The following is a 16,851-nucleotide window of genomic DNA, read 5'->3' on the forward strand; positions in this document are numbered from 1 at the left end:
TTAACAAAATTGCGGGGGAGTCAGGTGGATGATAAAAAAGCATTGGGGGTAGTCAGTTTCTTGGCTACTAACAAAAACCACAAACTAGAATAGAATTAGTGGTTTGACAAAAACACAGATTTTCTCTGAAACAGCAAATTAAGATCAATTGTCCAGAAGAATTATAGTCTCAATTGTCAAGGACTTCTCATTCGAGAGGACAACAGCAGCAGCACAGGTTATTGAAAACAACAGAATACTTTATTGCACCACTGAAAATTTAGCCCATAAAAACAAGGAACGTTAACAAGAGGCCTAAACATGATGATCCATATGAAGTCATATACTAAGTGGTACAGCACAATTCCAAATCTGATCTTAGAAGCCAGACATAATTATATATCCAAAACAGAAGATAAATCTTTCAACAGTAAAGCTGGACCTTCCAACTTCAAGCAATCTTGACCTCAATAGTCTTGGGCTTCTTAGGCTCAGGAGGGGGCAATTTGTGGACGGTGACAGTCAATACCCCATCTCGGCAAACAGCAGAAATTGCATCGGTATTGGCGTTCTCCGGCAGCACGAATTTCCTCATGAACTTGCCGACCCTCCTCTCCATCCTCACGTACCTGGCACCTTCTTTCTCCTCTTCCCTCTTCCTCTCTCCGCTGACAACCAGCACATTGTCATCCTCCACCTGAACCTTGATGTCCCCCGATTTCAACCCGGGCATATCCACAATGAACACGTAGGAATTGGGATACTCCTTCACGTCGGCAGGGGTGGCGGCCATGGCCTTGGCGTCTCGGACGTAGGTCCTTGTGGGTGCATTGGCAATCTTGTCTCCATCATCCGCGGCGTCAATTAGGTGGTGGAGGGCGTTAACCAGTGGAGCGTCTAAGCCCAGCAGTCTGACGTCCATTTTTCTCTCCGTGCTTGATGATTTGAGATGGGGATATCTTTTTCCGAATTTTGATTCCGAAAGGGATTGACAATGATTGTGTACTGGGTGGTTTTTTCTGGGACCTTTTTTGCTCAGTCGTGATGGTAGAAGCGATATTTCTGGCAGATATATATAGGTGGCGGAAGGTAGAAAACTGGAATTTGGAAGTTTCTAGAAGGGAAAAGAAGAAGAAGGAACCATGGAAATGGAAGGCTTCTAGAAAGATCTGCTTTGAATGGGTTTGAAGTTCTACCAGGTCCCAGAACGTGGCGGAATCATTTTTCATTTGGGATAATTCCGGAAACCTCTTGATTTTTCTAACAATTTCACCCGGTTCTCCTTAGGTTTATGTAATTATACTTACCACCCTTAACATAGTAAAGTACCTCTTGATTCTCTTCACTGGTAAACAATTCACATTTTAAGGCAATAAATTTATAAAATTCAAAAAAAAAATCCTAATTTCTATCTTGCGTTTATTTTTGTTCCTCTCTTTCTAAGATATTATACACATTGTTTGGATAGAGTATTATTTCAAATAATTATTTGAAATAATTATTATAACACTTTTTGTGATGTGAAATATGTGAAATAAAAAGGTGATTGGAAATATAAAAAGATGAATTGAAAAATGTGTTTATAATGCAAGCGAAAAATTTGCTATCCAAACATAGCAAAATATGTTTTTTTTATTATCTTTAGTTTTATGGATATTATCAAATTGAAATTACAAAATTAATAGAGGGAGCAAATTATTTTTCAAAATAGAAGAAAATGAAAAGATCTGCGATGATAGAGAAATAAATAATGAAATTGATGATTGAAATAAGAAGAAGCTCCAAAGATGTGGAATTTATAATATTTTGTCTATTATCAAGAAATTTTTTATAAAATGTCAATAATTTGCATAAGGATGTCTTTTATTATATTTGTAATTAATAGTTATGATTTTATTGTGGAGGTAGAATTTATTATCTATTTCTTATATATTAATATTTTTAAGGATATAGGAGTGCTGTAATGGTAGTTCTTGATTAGATTAAGGATGCGTTTGATAAAATTGAAATATGAAAACTGAAATATAAAATATGAAATTTGAATTTATTAAGTTATTGAATTGATAAATATTAAATTAGATACATTTGAGTGTATGTCACATTCAGTGATAAGTAAATAACTTATCACTTATTTTTTTGAGCAAGTTTTAAATAGGAAATTCAATGCCACTTAATAAATTTAGATGTTTAATTTTTTATTATCAAACAAATCTAATCATATTAACTTCTAAATCCATTAAATTTAAGTATTAAATTGGGTTATCAAATAGGGTCTAACTTGTATTGGAGAGGTGTTAGGGGCAATGAGATTTAATTTTAAGGTATAAAATTGGTTGTCAATGGGGTGAAGGGGTGTGTGTGCATGTGTAATTTTTTTTCGTGACAACTGTTGATAATGTATATGCAATTTGAAATCTTTTGGACGGCTATTTGGATTTGTAAGTGGAGTTTATGCTTTAGTGATTATTGGGGGTTAGAATAATGGATTTGTACATAGTGTGGAAGAAGGTGATAGAGTATATTGTATTTTTCTCTTTTAATTTTGTATAAAATGACAATTTAAATTTTTTGAGAAAAAACTAACTTGTTGAACCTATATTATTATATAAAGAGTAAATTATCCGAGTAGTCACTATACTTTTTGAATAGTTGAGTTTTGTCCACTCAACTATTAATAATATGTTTGTATCCACTAAACTATCAGAAGTGTAAATTTTGGATCACTTCGTCTAATTTTACCGTTAATTTTGTCATGTGCAACTATTAATAGTATTTCTCTTGAAACGTGCGAGCCCTTATATTTGACAGAATTAATGATGGAATCAAATGGAATGGCTCAAAGTTTATACTTTTAATAGTTCAATGGGTAAAAATATACCATGAATAATTGAATGGCCAAATTTTGACTATTCAAATAGTTCAGTGGCTACTCAAATAATTTGCTCTTATATAAATAGTAAAAGTATGCAAATTATATGTAATTTTTAAATTTTGAAGAGAGCTTTTTGTAACTATTAAAAATCTCAAGGGATGTTTGCCTTTTCATTTTGCACGCTGATTATTTCTTTTCTTGCCTATTTTTCATTTTCTCCTTATTTTTAGCTTTTTCCCCCTTAAGTACGGGACACAAGTTTTTATTGATGGATGCTTAGTCAAAATTGCCAAAAGTTGATTGACTGCATGCAGTTTAGTTTCTTTTTTGTACAAGTAAAATTTCAAACTTTGCAAATGAAAATTTTAATTTTTTTTTTGTTATGGAATAAAAATTTGATCGAAAGATGAACCAAACCGAAAGCAAGAGATTAAAGAGTACAAAATTTATTACTGTACGGGATGAAACAAAGAAAAGAAATATGGCAATTGAATCCTTTGATACCATGCTTCGGACAACACTTTTGGTGGAAAAGTCTTGGTTTACTGCCTCCAGGACAATGCAGCCCAAAGACCATACCACACAACTAGCAGCCCAAAAGAGTAACAAGAAATCTTGAAAGTCAGCTGCAATATTGAGCTAACTTAACTACGCACGCTGGCAAAAAGAGTTTGGCAGCTAATGAGGCCATCAATTTCATTCATTCTCCTCCGTATTAACTGATTCGACAAACAACTTTTTGACTGCGAAGATTTATTATATCTTGTGCAGAAAGAAAAAATATATTGTAGTGATTTAATATATGTGAAATTAAAAAAAAATTGATAAATGTATTCATGAAAAACTTAAAATTTTTTTGGAGAAAAATTACAATTCAAACAAAGGATAATTTATTACGGCCGTATATGGAGAATAGGATTCAGAGTTTGATTTATTCATTGCTCAAACTTGAAATTAATATGGGGTAGTAAAATGGATTATAGCAGATACCCTGAAACTTTAATTAATGGCGTTACATTACACTGTTTAAATGCAAAATGACAACTTCTGGGCTATCCACACCAAATTGCTTGCTTGGCGTGACTATTAATTGTCCACTTGGCATCGGGAAAGCTAACAAGCACTACACATGAGCAGCAGCAGCAGTATCAAGTCAACTACTACTAAGGATTGCCGTGGGCATCAGCAGCTGAGCCTGAATCCCGAGGTTGAGGTTGAGGTTCTCCTACATAATTAAGCTGTACTGCGGTTTCCTTCTTGAGCCTCTTCCGAACAATTGCGATAACCAGTATCCCACTAACAGCCCAAACACCATAGAAAAGTATGATTTCCGTCCATTGCGTGCTTCGTTTTGTTTTGAGGCCTTTAGGGTTTAGCATAAGGATTGATGTGAAATAAGCAGCCGCCAGTGCGAGAATTGCTGAGTGGAGGAAAATCGACAGCAGAAGCAGAGCCAGCCATCCAGTAAAATCACAGAAGGTGATGATGATTGTCGACAGAGCTGCCATAAAGGATGCTTGGCTTGAGAAAACGAAAAGGTCATATCTCTGGGGATGGGTGTATGCCATTACAGCTTCTCCTGCTCTGCGTGGATTTGGCACTGGATTACCATGTGAGAATCTGCTATTAGGTCGTCTTGCCAAACTCCTCCCGGAGGGCTTATTGCAGCCTGAAAAGCCATTGTCGCAATAATTGAGCATGCCACCTGTATCCAACTACGATGCTCGCGTACTAAATCCTGTAATCCTGTAGAAAAGTCGCTTGTCTTGGCGCCAGCAACTTTGAGACATCGTGCAATTTCCGAATTGATATTGCAAAGTCCGCGTAAGACGTCTACCGCTGATTTTCCATTTGCGTCCCTGGCATTCACTACTAATCCGATCTTCTGCAATATGTACTTCACAGTCTGCATGCAAATTTTTCTCAGCTTGTTTGTTAGACTGGCTAATTAAGGACTCATAACCAAGTACACAAACTAGGCCAATTAACCACGTTAAGGTCAGAAGTAGCCAAATTTCCAATTGTATATTTATGTGATTGGATTTGATAAAATAGATTGCTAGCAATTTAAAGTTTCATTCGGGATCACTGCATTAAAATTTTGCGCCAAATAAAACTGGATCACAATTGCAATTGAGCCAACGTGATTTGAAACCTGTTAGAACCTGTGCAGTTCTTGGAAAAGGTTTTAGAAAAATTTAATGCTAATTTCTGTTTCAAAATATATTTTGAAAAGATTGGAAACTTTGGTACTTAGTACCTGAAAATTGCTATGATGAAACATTTTTCTTTTTTCTGGACTAGTGCAATTTGTGCACACAACTTAGCCTGTCTTGTCTCGGTGTGCTTGGATGGTTAGGTGTGATCAATTTCCAGAGAAGGAGAACAAACGGAAAAAGTAGGTAAAATTGAAAGAACAAAAGAAAAAGAATATGAGAAAAATAGTAAGAGAAAGCATGGAAGAAAAACTTGGAAAGGGCAAATAATACTCTATAAATTTGCTTGACGGGGAATAAGACTATATCCTTGTTTGACCCAAAAAAAAAAAGGGAAGAGAATAATTGCCATACCTTTGTTATTGTTCATTTTTACCACAAAATCCTCCTCAACAAAAATTAGAAAAACAAAAAACATTGCAAAAGATAAAAGGGAAAAAAATGAAATAAAAAACTTATCTATAAAAAAAATGAAAAAAGAAAGAAAAATTTTTTTTACCTCATGTTGCTCATAGTATATGGCCAGGTGCAATATGGTCATGCCATCCTCATTTTTTGCATTCACAAACTCTGGATGTTTTAATATGTCGACCAGCGTCTTCAATGCTTCCAGCTGATTATATTTGATGCAGAGGTGCAAAATGGTTCCCCCGCCGTCTGTCTTCTCTAGAGCTGCTTGAAATCCGGCACGAATTAGCACCTGCAAGACTGCCACTCTTCCATACATGGCAGCAAGATGCAAAGGGTTTCTGCCATCTCGATCACGGGCCAAACACATAGAATGAGCAGAATTAACTTGAGATCCTGCATCAAGTAGCCCTTGCAAGATTTCCAATCTGCCATACACCAGGAAGTAATTCAGCATTTTAGAGATTTCTTCAAGGGTCTCCATATATATATATATATATTTTGGTTGGTCAGAAAAGAGATGAAGATGGATAGTGAAGAAGGTGAATCAGAAGTGAAGGAAAAAATTAGGAGGAAAGATTTCTAATCAAGCAGCCAAACCCAGACGGATTGTAGCTGCTCTGATACCACTGTTATGGTATTGAACCAATTAGCAGCAATGGTGACAGATTAGTTGCAGCAGAAGTGAATTAACTCCTGACGAATTTGAATGGAACAGGAAATGGAGATGATTATTGGAGCTTCAACTTCTCATTAACAATAGGTAGGTCAAATACAGAGACAGAATCAACGGATTTAGGATCGAAAAGGGAAGATTGAAGGAATTAAGAGAGAAGAGAGGAGGGAGTTGGCAGAGCCAATTCCTCTTTACAAACAATGGAAATAATATGACAAAATCTGAGCTAACTTCCGGATTCTTCAGCCTTTTATGGCTACTGCCGGCTAACTAATTTCTAAACGGACTAATCAGGTGAGGCCACGTGGAAACTCTAGAATTATCAGCTCCACTTGCGCCAAACAGAAGCATAATTCTGTTATGTCAGGTAGAAGGCGTGCTTTTCAAGTCACGCCTTTTCTCCTTCAAGTTGAGCAGTTGCGCCATCCATGCAAACTGGATCACGCCTTCTTCCTTCTTCAAGCTGGAACACGCCTTCCCTGTAATCTGGAACACGCCTCCTGTATTGCTTCCATACTCCATGACAGGCGGGCTCCAGAGTTCTGTCCTGTGATTAATGATGGACCAGGGGATGAGCATCTTCATGTTCACCTTCTTGGTGGACGCGGAATGAACTGGCCACCAGATCAAATGCCTACTAGTTCATGTGAAAATTATGCCTTGATGGAGCAGCGCCTAAAATGTTGCTTCCCTAATCGAAACGAAGGCAGTTAATTGGATATGACATGCTTTCATGGCCGCCCAGAAAACAATTTAATGTCTGTTCTTTATATTCATCGTAATGAAATCAGAAATTACAAGATGCAATCGGTCAACTCATAACTGTTGATATTAATTAATGTGTCAGAACACCCGTAGATTAATTTGTCATAGATTTATTATGATCAATGATGGCCTTCAAAAAAAAAAAAAAATTGTAAACATATTTCTGGATTACTAAATGCGCAGATATCACTACATATCCAATTCTTCGATGTTTCTTGGACATGGTGCAGTGATCTTGCTCTCTCCTTCAGTCCCTTGACGAAATTGCTGGGGAGTCAAGTGGATGATGTAAAAGCATTGGGGGTAGTCAATTTCTTGGCTACTAACAAAATCACAAGTTCACAACCTATAATAGAATTATTGGGTTTCCCAAATTTTCTCTGAGACAGCAAAAATTAAGATCAAATGTCAAGAAGAATTATGGTCTCAATTGTCAAGGACTTCTCATTCGAAAGGACAGCAGCAGTAGCACAGGTTATTGACAACAATGGAATACTTTATCGCACCACTGAAAATTCACAAGTACTTTTTTATTTTTTTTGTAAAATGTCAATAATTTGCATAAGGATGTCTTTCGTTAGATTAGTAATTATTAGTTATGATTTTATTGCGGGAGGTAGAATTTATTATCTACTTCTTAGAATTATTTAGTTATCATTTTTCATGCTGATTACTTCTTTTCTTGCCTATTTTTCATTTTATCCTTATTATTAGCATTTTTTTCCCCTTAAGTACAGGACGCAAGTGTTTATTGATGGATGCTTAGTCAAAATTGCCTCAAGCTGACTAATTGCATGCAGTTCAGTTTCACCTTTTTTAATTTATTTTTATTTTCTTTTTTGTACAAGTAAAATTTCAAGCTTTACAAATGAAAATTTTAATTTTTTTTGTTATGGATTTTAATTTTTTTTGTTATGGAATAAAAATTTGATCGAAAGATGAACCAAACCGAAAGCAAGAAGATTGAAGAGTGCAAAATGTATTACCATATGGGATGAAACAAGAAAGAAATATGGCAATTGAATCCTTTGATACCATGCTTCGGACAACACTTTTGGTGGAAAAGTCTTGGTTTACTGCCTCCAAGACAAATGCAGCCCAAAGACCATACCATACCAGTATACCACTAGCAGCCCAGAAGAGTAACAAGAAATCTTGAAAGTCAGCTGCAATATTGAGCTAACTTAACTACGCACGCCGGTAAAAAGAGTTTGGCAGCTTATGAGGCCATCAATTTCACTCATTCTCCTACTCCATATTAACTGACCTTAATAGGTGAACTCGACCCCTAAACACATTAGTCATAGATGTTTCTGGCTAGTCTAACTCTTTTAACTCTAGCAGGAGAACTAATTAATCAAACCCTCCTCCGACCTTTTTTGGTTCCAGTCAAAGACTCAGAGATACATGACCAGTATACAGCCAATTATTGGTCCATCAAGCATGGGTTCAACCAGTTCTGGTGGTTATACGACCATGCACCCAATGCTTGAACCTTTTTGTCCAATTAGATATTGTGAGAAGAATTTTCGGCTTCAACAAACAACTCTTTGAATGCGAAGATTTATTGGGAAAGCTAATAAGCACTACACATGAGCAGCAGCAGTATCATCAAGTCAACAACAACAACTAGTAATATCTATATCTATCTAAGGATTGCTGTGGGCATCAGCAGCTGAGCCTGAATCCCGAGGTTTTCTTCTTGAGCCTCTTGTGAACAATTGCGATAATCAGCATCCCACTAACAGCCCAAACACCATAGAGAAGTATGATTTCCGTCCAATCCGTGCTTCGTTTTATATTTTTGCGGCCATCAGGGTATAGCATGCGGATTGATGTGAAATGAGCAGCCGCTAGTGTGACAATTGCTAAGTGGAGGAGAATCGACAGCAGAAACAGAGCCAGCCTTCCAGTAAAATCACAGATGGTGATGATGATTGTCGACAGAGCTGCCCAAAAGGATGTTATGCTTGTGAAAACGAAAAGTTCATATCTCTGGGGATGAGTGTGTGCCATTACAGCTTCTCCTGCTCTATGTGGATTTGGCACCGGGTTACCACGCGAATCTGCTATTAGGTCTTCTTGCCAAGCTCCTCCTGGAGGGCTTATTGCAGCCTGAAAAGCCATTGTCGCAATAATTGAGCATGCCACCTGTATCCAACTACGATGCTCCCGAACTAAATCCTGTAAGCCTGTAGAAAAGTCGCTTGTCTTGGCGCCAGCAACTTTGAGACGTCGTGCAATTTCCGACTTGATATTGCCAACTCCGCGTAAGACGTCTAACGCTGATTTTCCATTTGCATCCCTGGCATTCACATCTACTCCGTTCTTCTGCAATATGTACTTCGCAGTCTGCATGCAAATTTTTTTTTTAATTTGTTAAAAGGGAAAAAAATGAAATAAAAAACTTATCTATAAAAAAAAGAAAAAAAAAATTTACCTCATGTTGCTCATAGTATATGGCCAGGTGCAATATGGTCATGCCATCCTCATTTTTTGCATTCACAAACTCTGGATATTTTAATATGTCGACAAGCGTCTTCAATGCTTCCAGCTGATTATATTTGATGCAGAGGTGCAAAATGGTTCCCCCGCCGTCTGTCTTCTCTAGAGCTGCTTGAAATCCGGCACGAATTAGCACCTGCAAGACTGCCACTCTTCCATACATGGCAGCAAGATGCAAAGGGTTTCTGCCATCTCGATCACGGGCCAAACACATAGAATGAGCAGAATTGGCTTGAGATCCTGCATAAAGTAGCTCTTGCAAGACTTCCAATCTGCCATACATGGCAGCAAGATGTAAAGGGCTTCTGCCATCTTGATCACGGGCCAAACACATAATATAAGCAAAATCAACTTGTAAGATTGCTTTTACAAAATCTACATGGCCCAATATTGCTGCTATGTGAAGAGGATTCTTATCCTCGCACTTCAAAGCAGCTTTAGCAAGAGCAAGTGGATCTTCTTGAAGCAACTGACAAAAAGCGGTAACATCTCCTTCCACTGCTGCATCACAAAGCCTTCTGTCCATGCTGGAAGTGGAAGGTCAGGTCACAATTTGGGAAGCAAAGACAATTACACTTGGGTGCATGGCTAGTGGCGTCAAGTGCTGTCATGACTTAATCCGGCAACATATTTTTGTTCTACTATGATAGCCGGTAGATTCCAAGAGCCGATCAGTATTCCATGAAGAGAAAAGGTTACTGCAGTATGTGAAATGGATTACAAGACTAGTTAAATAGAATGGGAAATGAGACGGAAGGGTAAGCCCTAAACAACTGTTGTTTGCCATATTCTTCTCTAGTATAAATTCAGCAAGTCCACGAAGAACAACAAGAGGAGCTTGACTGCTAGTGGGTCTCGGATGAAATAAATAAACCGGAGTTAGTAGTGCGTCTAGACTTCTAGTAACATCTTTTCAGGAAAAATTTTCCGGCTGCATATAATACTGGGTCAATAGGGGAACGTGCCCTACTGGTTGAGTCTTGAGACTCAACGTACGTCACGCACTTATTGTCAAAGAAGACAAGATTAAAAGTCTAGCCATCGTATCATGAACGATGAAGTATGCAATGCTAACGCTAGCATGCTTATTTTGACTTTCCGAAGAGGCTGGAGATTTCTTCAACACCAATTATTACGTACGGCCATATGATGGAGAATAGGATTCATCATTTTTGATTTATTCGCTGCTCAAACTTGAAATATGTGGTAGTATAAGATGGATTATAGCAGATATCCTGAAAGTTTAATTAGCAGCATTACACTGTTTAAATGTGAAAGGGTGACGCACCACACCCCATGGCCATTTGGGGAGTTCCCGATTAAGAATGGCATCAAAGATTACTTAATCCAGAAAGCTAATAAGCACTACACATGAGCAGCAGCTGAATCCCGAGGTTCTCCTAGATGATTAAGCTGTGCAGGATTTTTCCTCTTGAGCTTCCTCCAAACAACTGCGATCACCAGCATCCCACCAAGAAGGCAAACACTACCATACAGCAGCAGCAATCCAGCCAGAGCTGTGCGCTGACTTCGCTTTTGTGTGAGGCCTTTAGGGTATACCGAAATGATGGATATATATTGAGTTGTCGTTAGTGTGACAATTGCTATGTAGAGCAACAGCGACAGCAGAAGCCGAGCCAAACTTCCTGTAAAATCACAGATGGTGATGATGATTGTCAACAGAGCTGCCCAAAAGGACATTTGGCTTGTAAAAACGAAAAGTTGATATCTTCGGGGATGAGCATATGCCAATATGGCTTCTCCTGCTCTGTGTGGATTTGGCACCGGGGTACCCTGTGAGTCTACTATTAGATCGTCTTGCCAAACGCCTCCCGGAGGGCTCATTGCAGCCTGAAAAGCCATTGTTGCAATAATTGAGGATGCCACCTGTATCCAACTACGACTCTCGGTTATTAAATTCTGTAATCCCGTCGAAAAGTTGCTTGTCTTGGCCCCAGTCGTATGTCCAAGACGTGCCATTTCAAACTTGACATTGTCAACTCCGCTCTTCTGCAATATGTACTTCACAGTCTGCACGCAATTTTTTTGTTTTTTTCAGCTTGTTTGTTAGACTGACAAATCAAGGCCTCGTAACCAAATACACTAACTAAGCCAATCACTTTAGAGTCAGAAGTAGCAGACTTGTTTGCTAGACTTAGACTAACTAAGCCAATCACGTTAGAGTCCCAATTTCATGGGATGACCCCAAAAGGTTTGGGACAATCACGTTAGAGTCAAAAGTAGCAAACTTGTTTGTTAGACTAACTAAGCCAATCACGTTTTCCCTAACATTATTATTTTTTCTCACTTTGTTTCCTAAATAGTTAATCAACTCTAACGATTTGTAGTGATAATGTCAAAAAGACATTTATACTCCTAAAAGTTAACTACATTGAGTCCCCTTAACATATTGCTTATTTTGCACTTTATCCCTTAATATCATTTTTTTTTTCAATTCATTTGTTTATTACTAAATTTGTTAGTGAGCTCCAATATTTGATAACACCCAAGACAAATAATATCTAAAAAATTAATATTCCTTACATAATAATAAAAAATAATATTTTTATAGATATGGTCCTTTTGACATTTCTACTATGCAACGTTAGAGTTAACTAATGGTTTACGGGATAAAGTTAAAAAAAAAAAAAGTTAGGAGCAAAACTAGTTAAACCTTAGGGGCAATTTTTGTAATTTACCCTTAATTATAAGCCTAAATGATAAAATAAGAAAAAGGATATTTAAGTTCAAAAGGTCTAACGCGATTTTCCCCATTTGCATTCTTTGTTGTTCGATTCCACTCTAGTGTCAACTAGCACGTATTTGATGGTCTTCATTTACCAATTTTGAAACTGGTGAATTAGAGCAAAGATTCAAACGTATAGTTGTTTATTGGATTTGATAAGTTACACAGACGTTCTTGAAGTCCAATTGTATATTTATGTGATTGGATTTGGAAGAACAGATTGCTAGCAATTTAAAGTTTCATTCGGGATCACTACGTTACAATTTTTGTGCCAAACAAGACTGTATCACAATTTCAATTAAGCCAACGTGATTTGCTGCTTGTCAAAGCTATACAGTTCTTGGAAAAGGGTTTGGAAAAATTTAATGCTGATTTTTGTTTCAAAATATGTTTTCGATAGGATTGGAAACTTTGGTACTTAGTACCCGAAAATTGCTTCTTGGAATTTGTCTTTCAGAGTAACTCTTAATCCAAAAGAAGCTGTAAAAAAAAAAAATTTTTTTGGGCTATAGATGTCAATTTCTAGAGAAGGAGATGCAGGAGATCAAACGGAAAAAATAGGTAAAATTGAAAGAACAAAAGAAAAAGAATATGAAGAAAATAATAAGTAAAAACATGGAAAGGGCAAAATGATGTGAAAGAAACAACAAAACACTCTAAATTTGCTTGACGGGCAATAATGCTATATCCATGTTTGACCCCAAAAAAAATGAAAAAGGGAAGAGGATAATGCCATACCTTTGTTATTGTTCATTTTTTCCAAAAAATAAAATAAAATCCTTCTCAATAAAAACTAGAAAAATAAAAAGCATTACAAAAGACAAAAAGAGAGTAAAGAAATAAAAAAAAAACTTATCCATAAAATCAATGAAAAAAGAAAGAAAAAAATTTACCTCATGTTGCTTATAGTACATGGCCAGGTGCAATATGGTCATGCCATCCTCATTTTTTGTATTCTCAAACTCTGGATGTTTTAATATGTCGACCAGCATCTTCAATGCTTCCAGCTGATTGTATTTGACGCAGAGGTGCAAAATGGTTCCCCCGCCGTCTGTCTTCTCGAGAGCTGCTTGAAATCCGGCACGAATTAGCACCTGCAAGACTGCCACTCTTCCATACATGGCAGCAAGATGCAAAGGGTTTCTGCCATCTCCATCACGGGCCAAACACATAGAATGAGCAAAATTGGCTTGAGATCCTGCATCAAGTAGCTCTTGCAAGACTTCCAATCTGTCATACATGGCAGCAAGATGTAAAGGGTTTCTGCCATCTTGATCACGGGCCAAACACATAATAGAAGCAAGATCAACTTGTAAGATTGCTTTTACAAAATCTACATGGCCCAATATTGCTGCTATGTGAAGAGGATTCTTGTCGTCGCACTTCAAAGCGGCTTTAGCAAGAGCCAGTGGATCTCCTTGAAGTAACTGGGAAAGAGTGGTGGCATCACCTTCCACTGCAGCATCATAAAGCCTCCTCTCCATTTCCCTGTTTTAAGGCTTTAAGTATCTCACTTTTGGTTTTCAGAACGCAACAAGGATTTGTTCGGGGAGAGGGTGACTCCTGGTTGGCTTAATAATAATCTCAAGACTTTGAAGTCCACCGGATTTTCTTTTAAATTTGGGATTCGATAAATTACTTTTACCCATGTGCTTTGATGCTTTACCACGTAATGATTTTGAAAATCTATACTGTGACCTACAAAATCTTAATTTTCTCCAAATACAAAAGAGATGGATGGGAAATAAAAAATAAACAAAAAAGATGAAAGGAAAATATAAAACAAATAATAAGAAATAAAAAATACCAATTCTTTTTTTTTTACTACAATTATCATTATAGGCTTTTAAATTAGAACCTTAATGGTATTTTCTTGTTCTTATTTACCTATTTTTTATTTTAATTTCTTCATTTTTATGTTGGAAACGGAAAAAAGGAAGTAATGAAATGGTAAAATTGTCAATTTATTAGTTTGATTTTGAGTTCTCACTGGTTTTAACCAAAAAACTAATGACGACACTTTAATTTAAATTATGAACGAATTATATATAAATTTATAAATTATAAGAGAGAGTACTAAACTACTGGAAATAAAAGGTAATTTACCCTGTAAGATTTGACACAACCTGGGTTCTGTATTCACTATTCAGTAATAAGAATGGCTGTACGTGTCAGGAGGAATGGAAACAGGTCCATGTTTGACGTTGTCATGTACTCAAAGGTCAGCTTCAGAGAACTTAGGAGCGGAAGATTTTGAGGGCAGGGAGGAGGTCAGGACATTAAATAATTCCTAACCATGAATTAACTCCCGGAGAAAATTATAAAATTCAAATTTCTAACTAACAATTCAAGTAATTAGGTTGACAGTAGCCAATTACTGAACCTCCATGAAATGGTCAAGTTCTGGATATCCAAAGGACCATATTGCAGGTGACTAGACTACACGTTTAATGTAACCTATTTTTGCGGCACTGTAAAGAAACTGGCCTTCAACATCCGTTTGAATCAAACACTTATATTTGTACGGTTTAGTTCTGGGTGTCCATAAGACATTGTTAAGATATATTTCAAGTATTATATTTTTAAATATATAAGATTAATTAAAAAATAAATAAATAAAAGTGAAATTAGACATGATTAAATAGAAAAATATATAAATACAAGAGAGAATGTTATAACAGATGCAGCGGAACAGAAGAACAAACAAGAACAACTTGGGGGAAATCAAATTTTATTAGGGTTGTAATCGGAATAGTTTACAGACTAAAATAAGGTATATATATATACAACCAAACAGACTGGACCCAAAAATAGGCCCAAAACAAGACCCGAAATAAAACAGACACGGTAACTAATATATACCGAACAGTTCATCGAAAGGTCGAAAATCTAATTCAAGGCATCTCAACAGAGAATAATAATTGTTAGTATGTGTGCATATATAATAGGTTAGATGAATACTAGATTTGTTAACTAGCGCCCTAAAAAAAACCCATATTTATATTTAGAACAGGTGGTAATTTTCCAAATGATTAATAGGCCAAAAGTTGCATAGTGAGCGAATGAATTGGACTAGCATCAGACCAAATTTTGTTGTCACAGTTGGCAAGAATTAGAGATGTAAATACTTTCTGTTATTAATGGAGAAAAATAGCCCATTATACTAATTCAGCTAATCCATGTTGCCTCAAATTGTAGTTTCCATTTGTTGCATCTCTGATTGCAAAGAATTGTTGTACTTTTCTTTAAGCAATTCAGCTCATCTATCGAAAAGTATTTACTGCTGCGCAATTGCCCCTGGCCCCTCTCTAATTTACAGCGATCACTTATGATATTCGTTACTAATAATAAAGGTTTTTGGAGGTAAATACGACATAATTATGAGCACTTCACCCTCCAATCAAATCTGACAGCTTAATCATCAATAATTTTCAACCATGGCTAAGAAAAATAGACAATAGTTAAGAGAAAAATTGATGTGGGAAAATCATAATATTGATTGAGTAGGTAGAACTGGTTCATTCTGTTAAAAAAAGTTAATTAATTTGAAACCTCAGTAAAAAATGGCAATAATAGGAGACAAAATCTATTGCATTCATTCCCACTAATTGATTCTTATATTGGTATACCCATCAATAAGGCATGGGTTTTGTTACCCATTCCTGCCTCTCATTCCCATGTACCAAACGCCCCCAGGTCACAAAGTTACTCTATTCATTGCTCGTTAAACATAGATGTATGTCTTACACCAAGGGAAGAAAAACACACACATGCAGACGTATACAGAGAAGAAGAGGTCCAAATCCAACTCAAGAAAACGGAAATTCAGTATAGTACAAACGAAAAACATCTGAAACTGCGGTCCTGAAGGAATCAAAGGCAGGCAAGTTAAACTCAACCGGCTTTGACCTCAATTGTCTTGTGCTTCTTGGCCTGGGGTGGGGGAAATTTCTGAACAGTAACAGTCAGCACCCCATCTCGGGAGACAGCAGAAATGGCATCAAGATTAGCATTTTCAGGCAGCACGAACTTCCTCATGGACTTGCCACCCCTCCTCTCCATCTTCAAATACTTGACTCCCTCCTCTTTCTCTCTCTTTCTTTCTCCGCTCACCACCAGCACATTGTCATCCTCAACCTGCACCTTGATCTCATTGGCTTTGATGCCTGGCATATCCACCACCAACGCGTAGGAGTCGGGATATTCTTTGATATCAGCTGGTGTTCTTGCCATTGCCTTTGCATCTCGGACATAGGCTCTGGAGGGATTGTTTTGGTTTCCCTTGTCATGCTCCTCGCTCAACTCTAGCATGTCTTGGATGGTTGACAATATCGAATTGTCAATTCCAAAGCCCATGCCTCCAATATCCATTCCCAAGTTTCTCAAATCCATCCCTAGCTGGATTGAGCAGTAGATTTTACGCGATGCTAAATTTGTGTGAAATGCCAATAGAAATGCCAATAGATTGTTTGTGAGTTACATCAGGTTACCTCGGGTCCAATATATATAAATAACCATTGAAACCTTTGAAAAGGTAATACTGCTAGAGATTTTCACTTCTCTTGGCCCCGGGCATGATCATGAGACTAGCTAGAGATTTCTAGTCTGCTGATGATGGTAAGTCACAATCTTCTATGTAGTAATTAGGTTCGTGGCATGATCTTTCTTTTTCTGGAATAATCAA

The 16,851-nt window shown here is 36.9% G+C and overlaps 5 protein-coding genes across 5 annotated transcripts; all 5 read right to left on the reverse strand.

Moving 5' to 3' along the window:
• Nucleotides 1-169: 169 nt before the first annotated feature.
• LOC113779561 (17.3 kDa class II heat shock protein-like) lies at nt 170-1,038 on the reverse strand. The gene has a single exon (XM_027325170.1). The coding sequence runs from the start codon at nt 899-901 to the stop codon at nt 431-433; it is 471 nt and encodes a 156-aa protein (XP_027180971.1). The 5' UTR covers nt 902-1,038; the 3' UTR covers nt 170-430.
• A 2,814-nt stretch (nt 1,039-3,852) lies between these two features.
• Nucleotides 3,853-6,276, reverse strand: LOC113781456 (ankyrin repeat-containing protein BDA1-like). The gene is made up of 2 exons (XM_027327393.1): nt 5,567-6,276; nt 3,853-4,757 (listed from the first exon to the last, which is right to left on the reverse strand). The coding sequence occupies exons 1-2, from the start codon at nt 5,957-5,959 to the stop codon at nt 4,419-4,421; spliced, it is 732 nt and encodes a 243-aa protein (XP_027183194.1). The 5' UTR covers nt 5,960-6,276; the 3' UTR covers nt 3,853-4,418.
• Nucleotides 6,277-8,425: 2,149 nt separating this feature from the next.
• LOC113781465 (ankyrin repeat-containing protein BDA1-like) lies at nt 8,426-10,092 on the reverse strand. The gene is made up of 2 exons (XM_027327406.1): nt 9,357-10,092; nt 8,426-9,268 (listed from the first exon to the last, which is right to left on the reverse strand). The coding sequence occupies exons 1-2, from the start codon at nt 9,945-9,947 to the stop codon at nt 8,585-8,587; spliced, it is 1,275 nt and encodes a 424-aa protein (XP_027183207.1). The 5' UTR covers nt 9,948-10,092; the 3' UTR covers nt 8,426-8,584.
• Nucleotides 10,093-10,786: 694 nt separating this feature from the next.
• LOC113780813 (ankyrin repeat-containing protein BDA1-like) lies at nt 10,787-13,651 on the reverse strand. The gene is made up of 2 exons (XM_027326592.1): nt 13,061-13,651; nt 10,787-11,452 (listed from the first exon to the last, which is right to left on the reverse strand). The coding sequence occupies exons 1-2, from the start codon at nt 13,649-13,651 to the stop codon at nt 10,787-10,789; spliced, it is 1,257 nt and encodes a 418-aa protein (XP_027182393.1).
• Nucleotides 13,652-16,061: 2,410 nt separating this feature from the next.
• LOC113781636 (17.1 kDa class II heat shock protein-like) lies at nt 16,062-16,559 on the reverse strand. The gene has a single exon (XM_027327595.1). It carries the CDS (start codon nt 16,557-16,559, stop codon nt 16,062-16,064), a length of 498 nt encoding a protein of 165 aa, XP_027183396.1.
• Between the last annotated feature and the right edge of the window lie 292 nt (nt 16,560-16,851).

Source organism: Coffea eugenioides, chromosome 8 (genome assembly GCF_003713205.1).
Source record: "Coffea eugenioides isolate CCC68of chromosome 8, Ceug_1.0, whole genome shotgun sequence".
Taxonomy (NCBI): Eukaryota; Viridiplantae; Streptophyta; class Magnoliopsida; order Gentianales; family Rubiaceae; genus Coffea; species Coffea eugenioides.

Excerpts from the sequence above, each read along its gene's own strand:
- LOC113780813 (XM_027326592.1), bottom strand. The coding sequence starts at position 13,651 with ATGGAGAGGAGGCTTTATGATGCTGCAGTGGAAGGTGATGCCACCACT. Across the intron at positions 11,453-13,060 it reads TGTACTATAAGCAACATGAG|ACTGTGAAGTACATATTGCA; the intron begins GTAAATTTTTTT and ends AATTGCGTGCAG.
- LOC113781465 (XM_027327406.1), bottom strand. The coding sequence starts at position 9,947 with ATGGACAGAAGGCTTTGTGATGCAGCAGTGGAAGGAGATGTTACCGCT. Across the intron at positions 9,269-9,356 it reads TATACTATGAGCAACATGAG|ACTGCGAAGTACATATTGCA; the intron begins GTAAATTTTTTT and ends ATTTGCATGCAG.
- LOC113779561 (XM_027325170.1), bottom strand. The coding sequence starts at position 901 with ATGGACGTCAGACTGCTGGGCTTAGACGCTCCACTGGTTAACGCCCTC.
- LOC113781456 (XM_027327393.1), bottom strand. The coding sequence starts at position 5,959 with ATGGAGACCCTTGAAGAAATCTCTAAAATGCTGAATTACTTCCTGGTG. Across the intron at positions 4,758-5,566 it reads TATACTATGAGCAACATGAG|ACTGTGAAGTACATATTGCA; the intron begins GTAAAAAAAATT and ends ATTTGCATGCAG.
- LOC113781636 (XM_027327595.1), bottom strand. The coding sequence starts at position 16,559 with ATGGATTTGAGAAACTTGGGAATGGATATTGGAGGCATGGGCTTTGGA.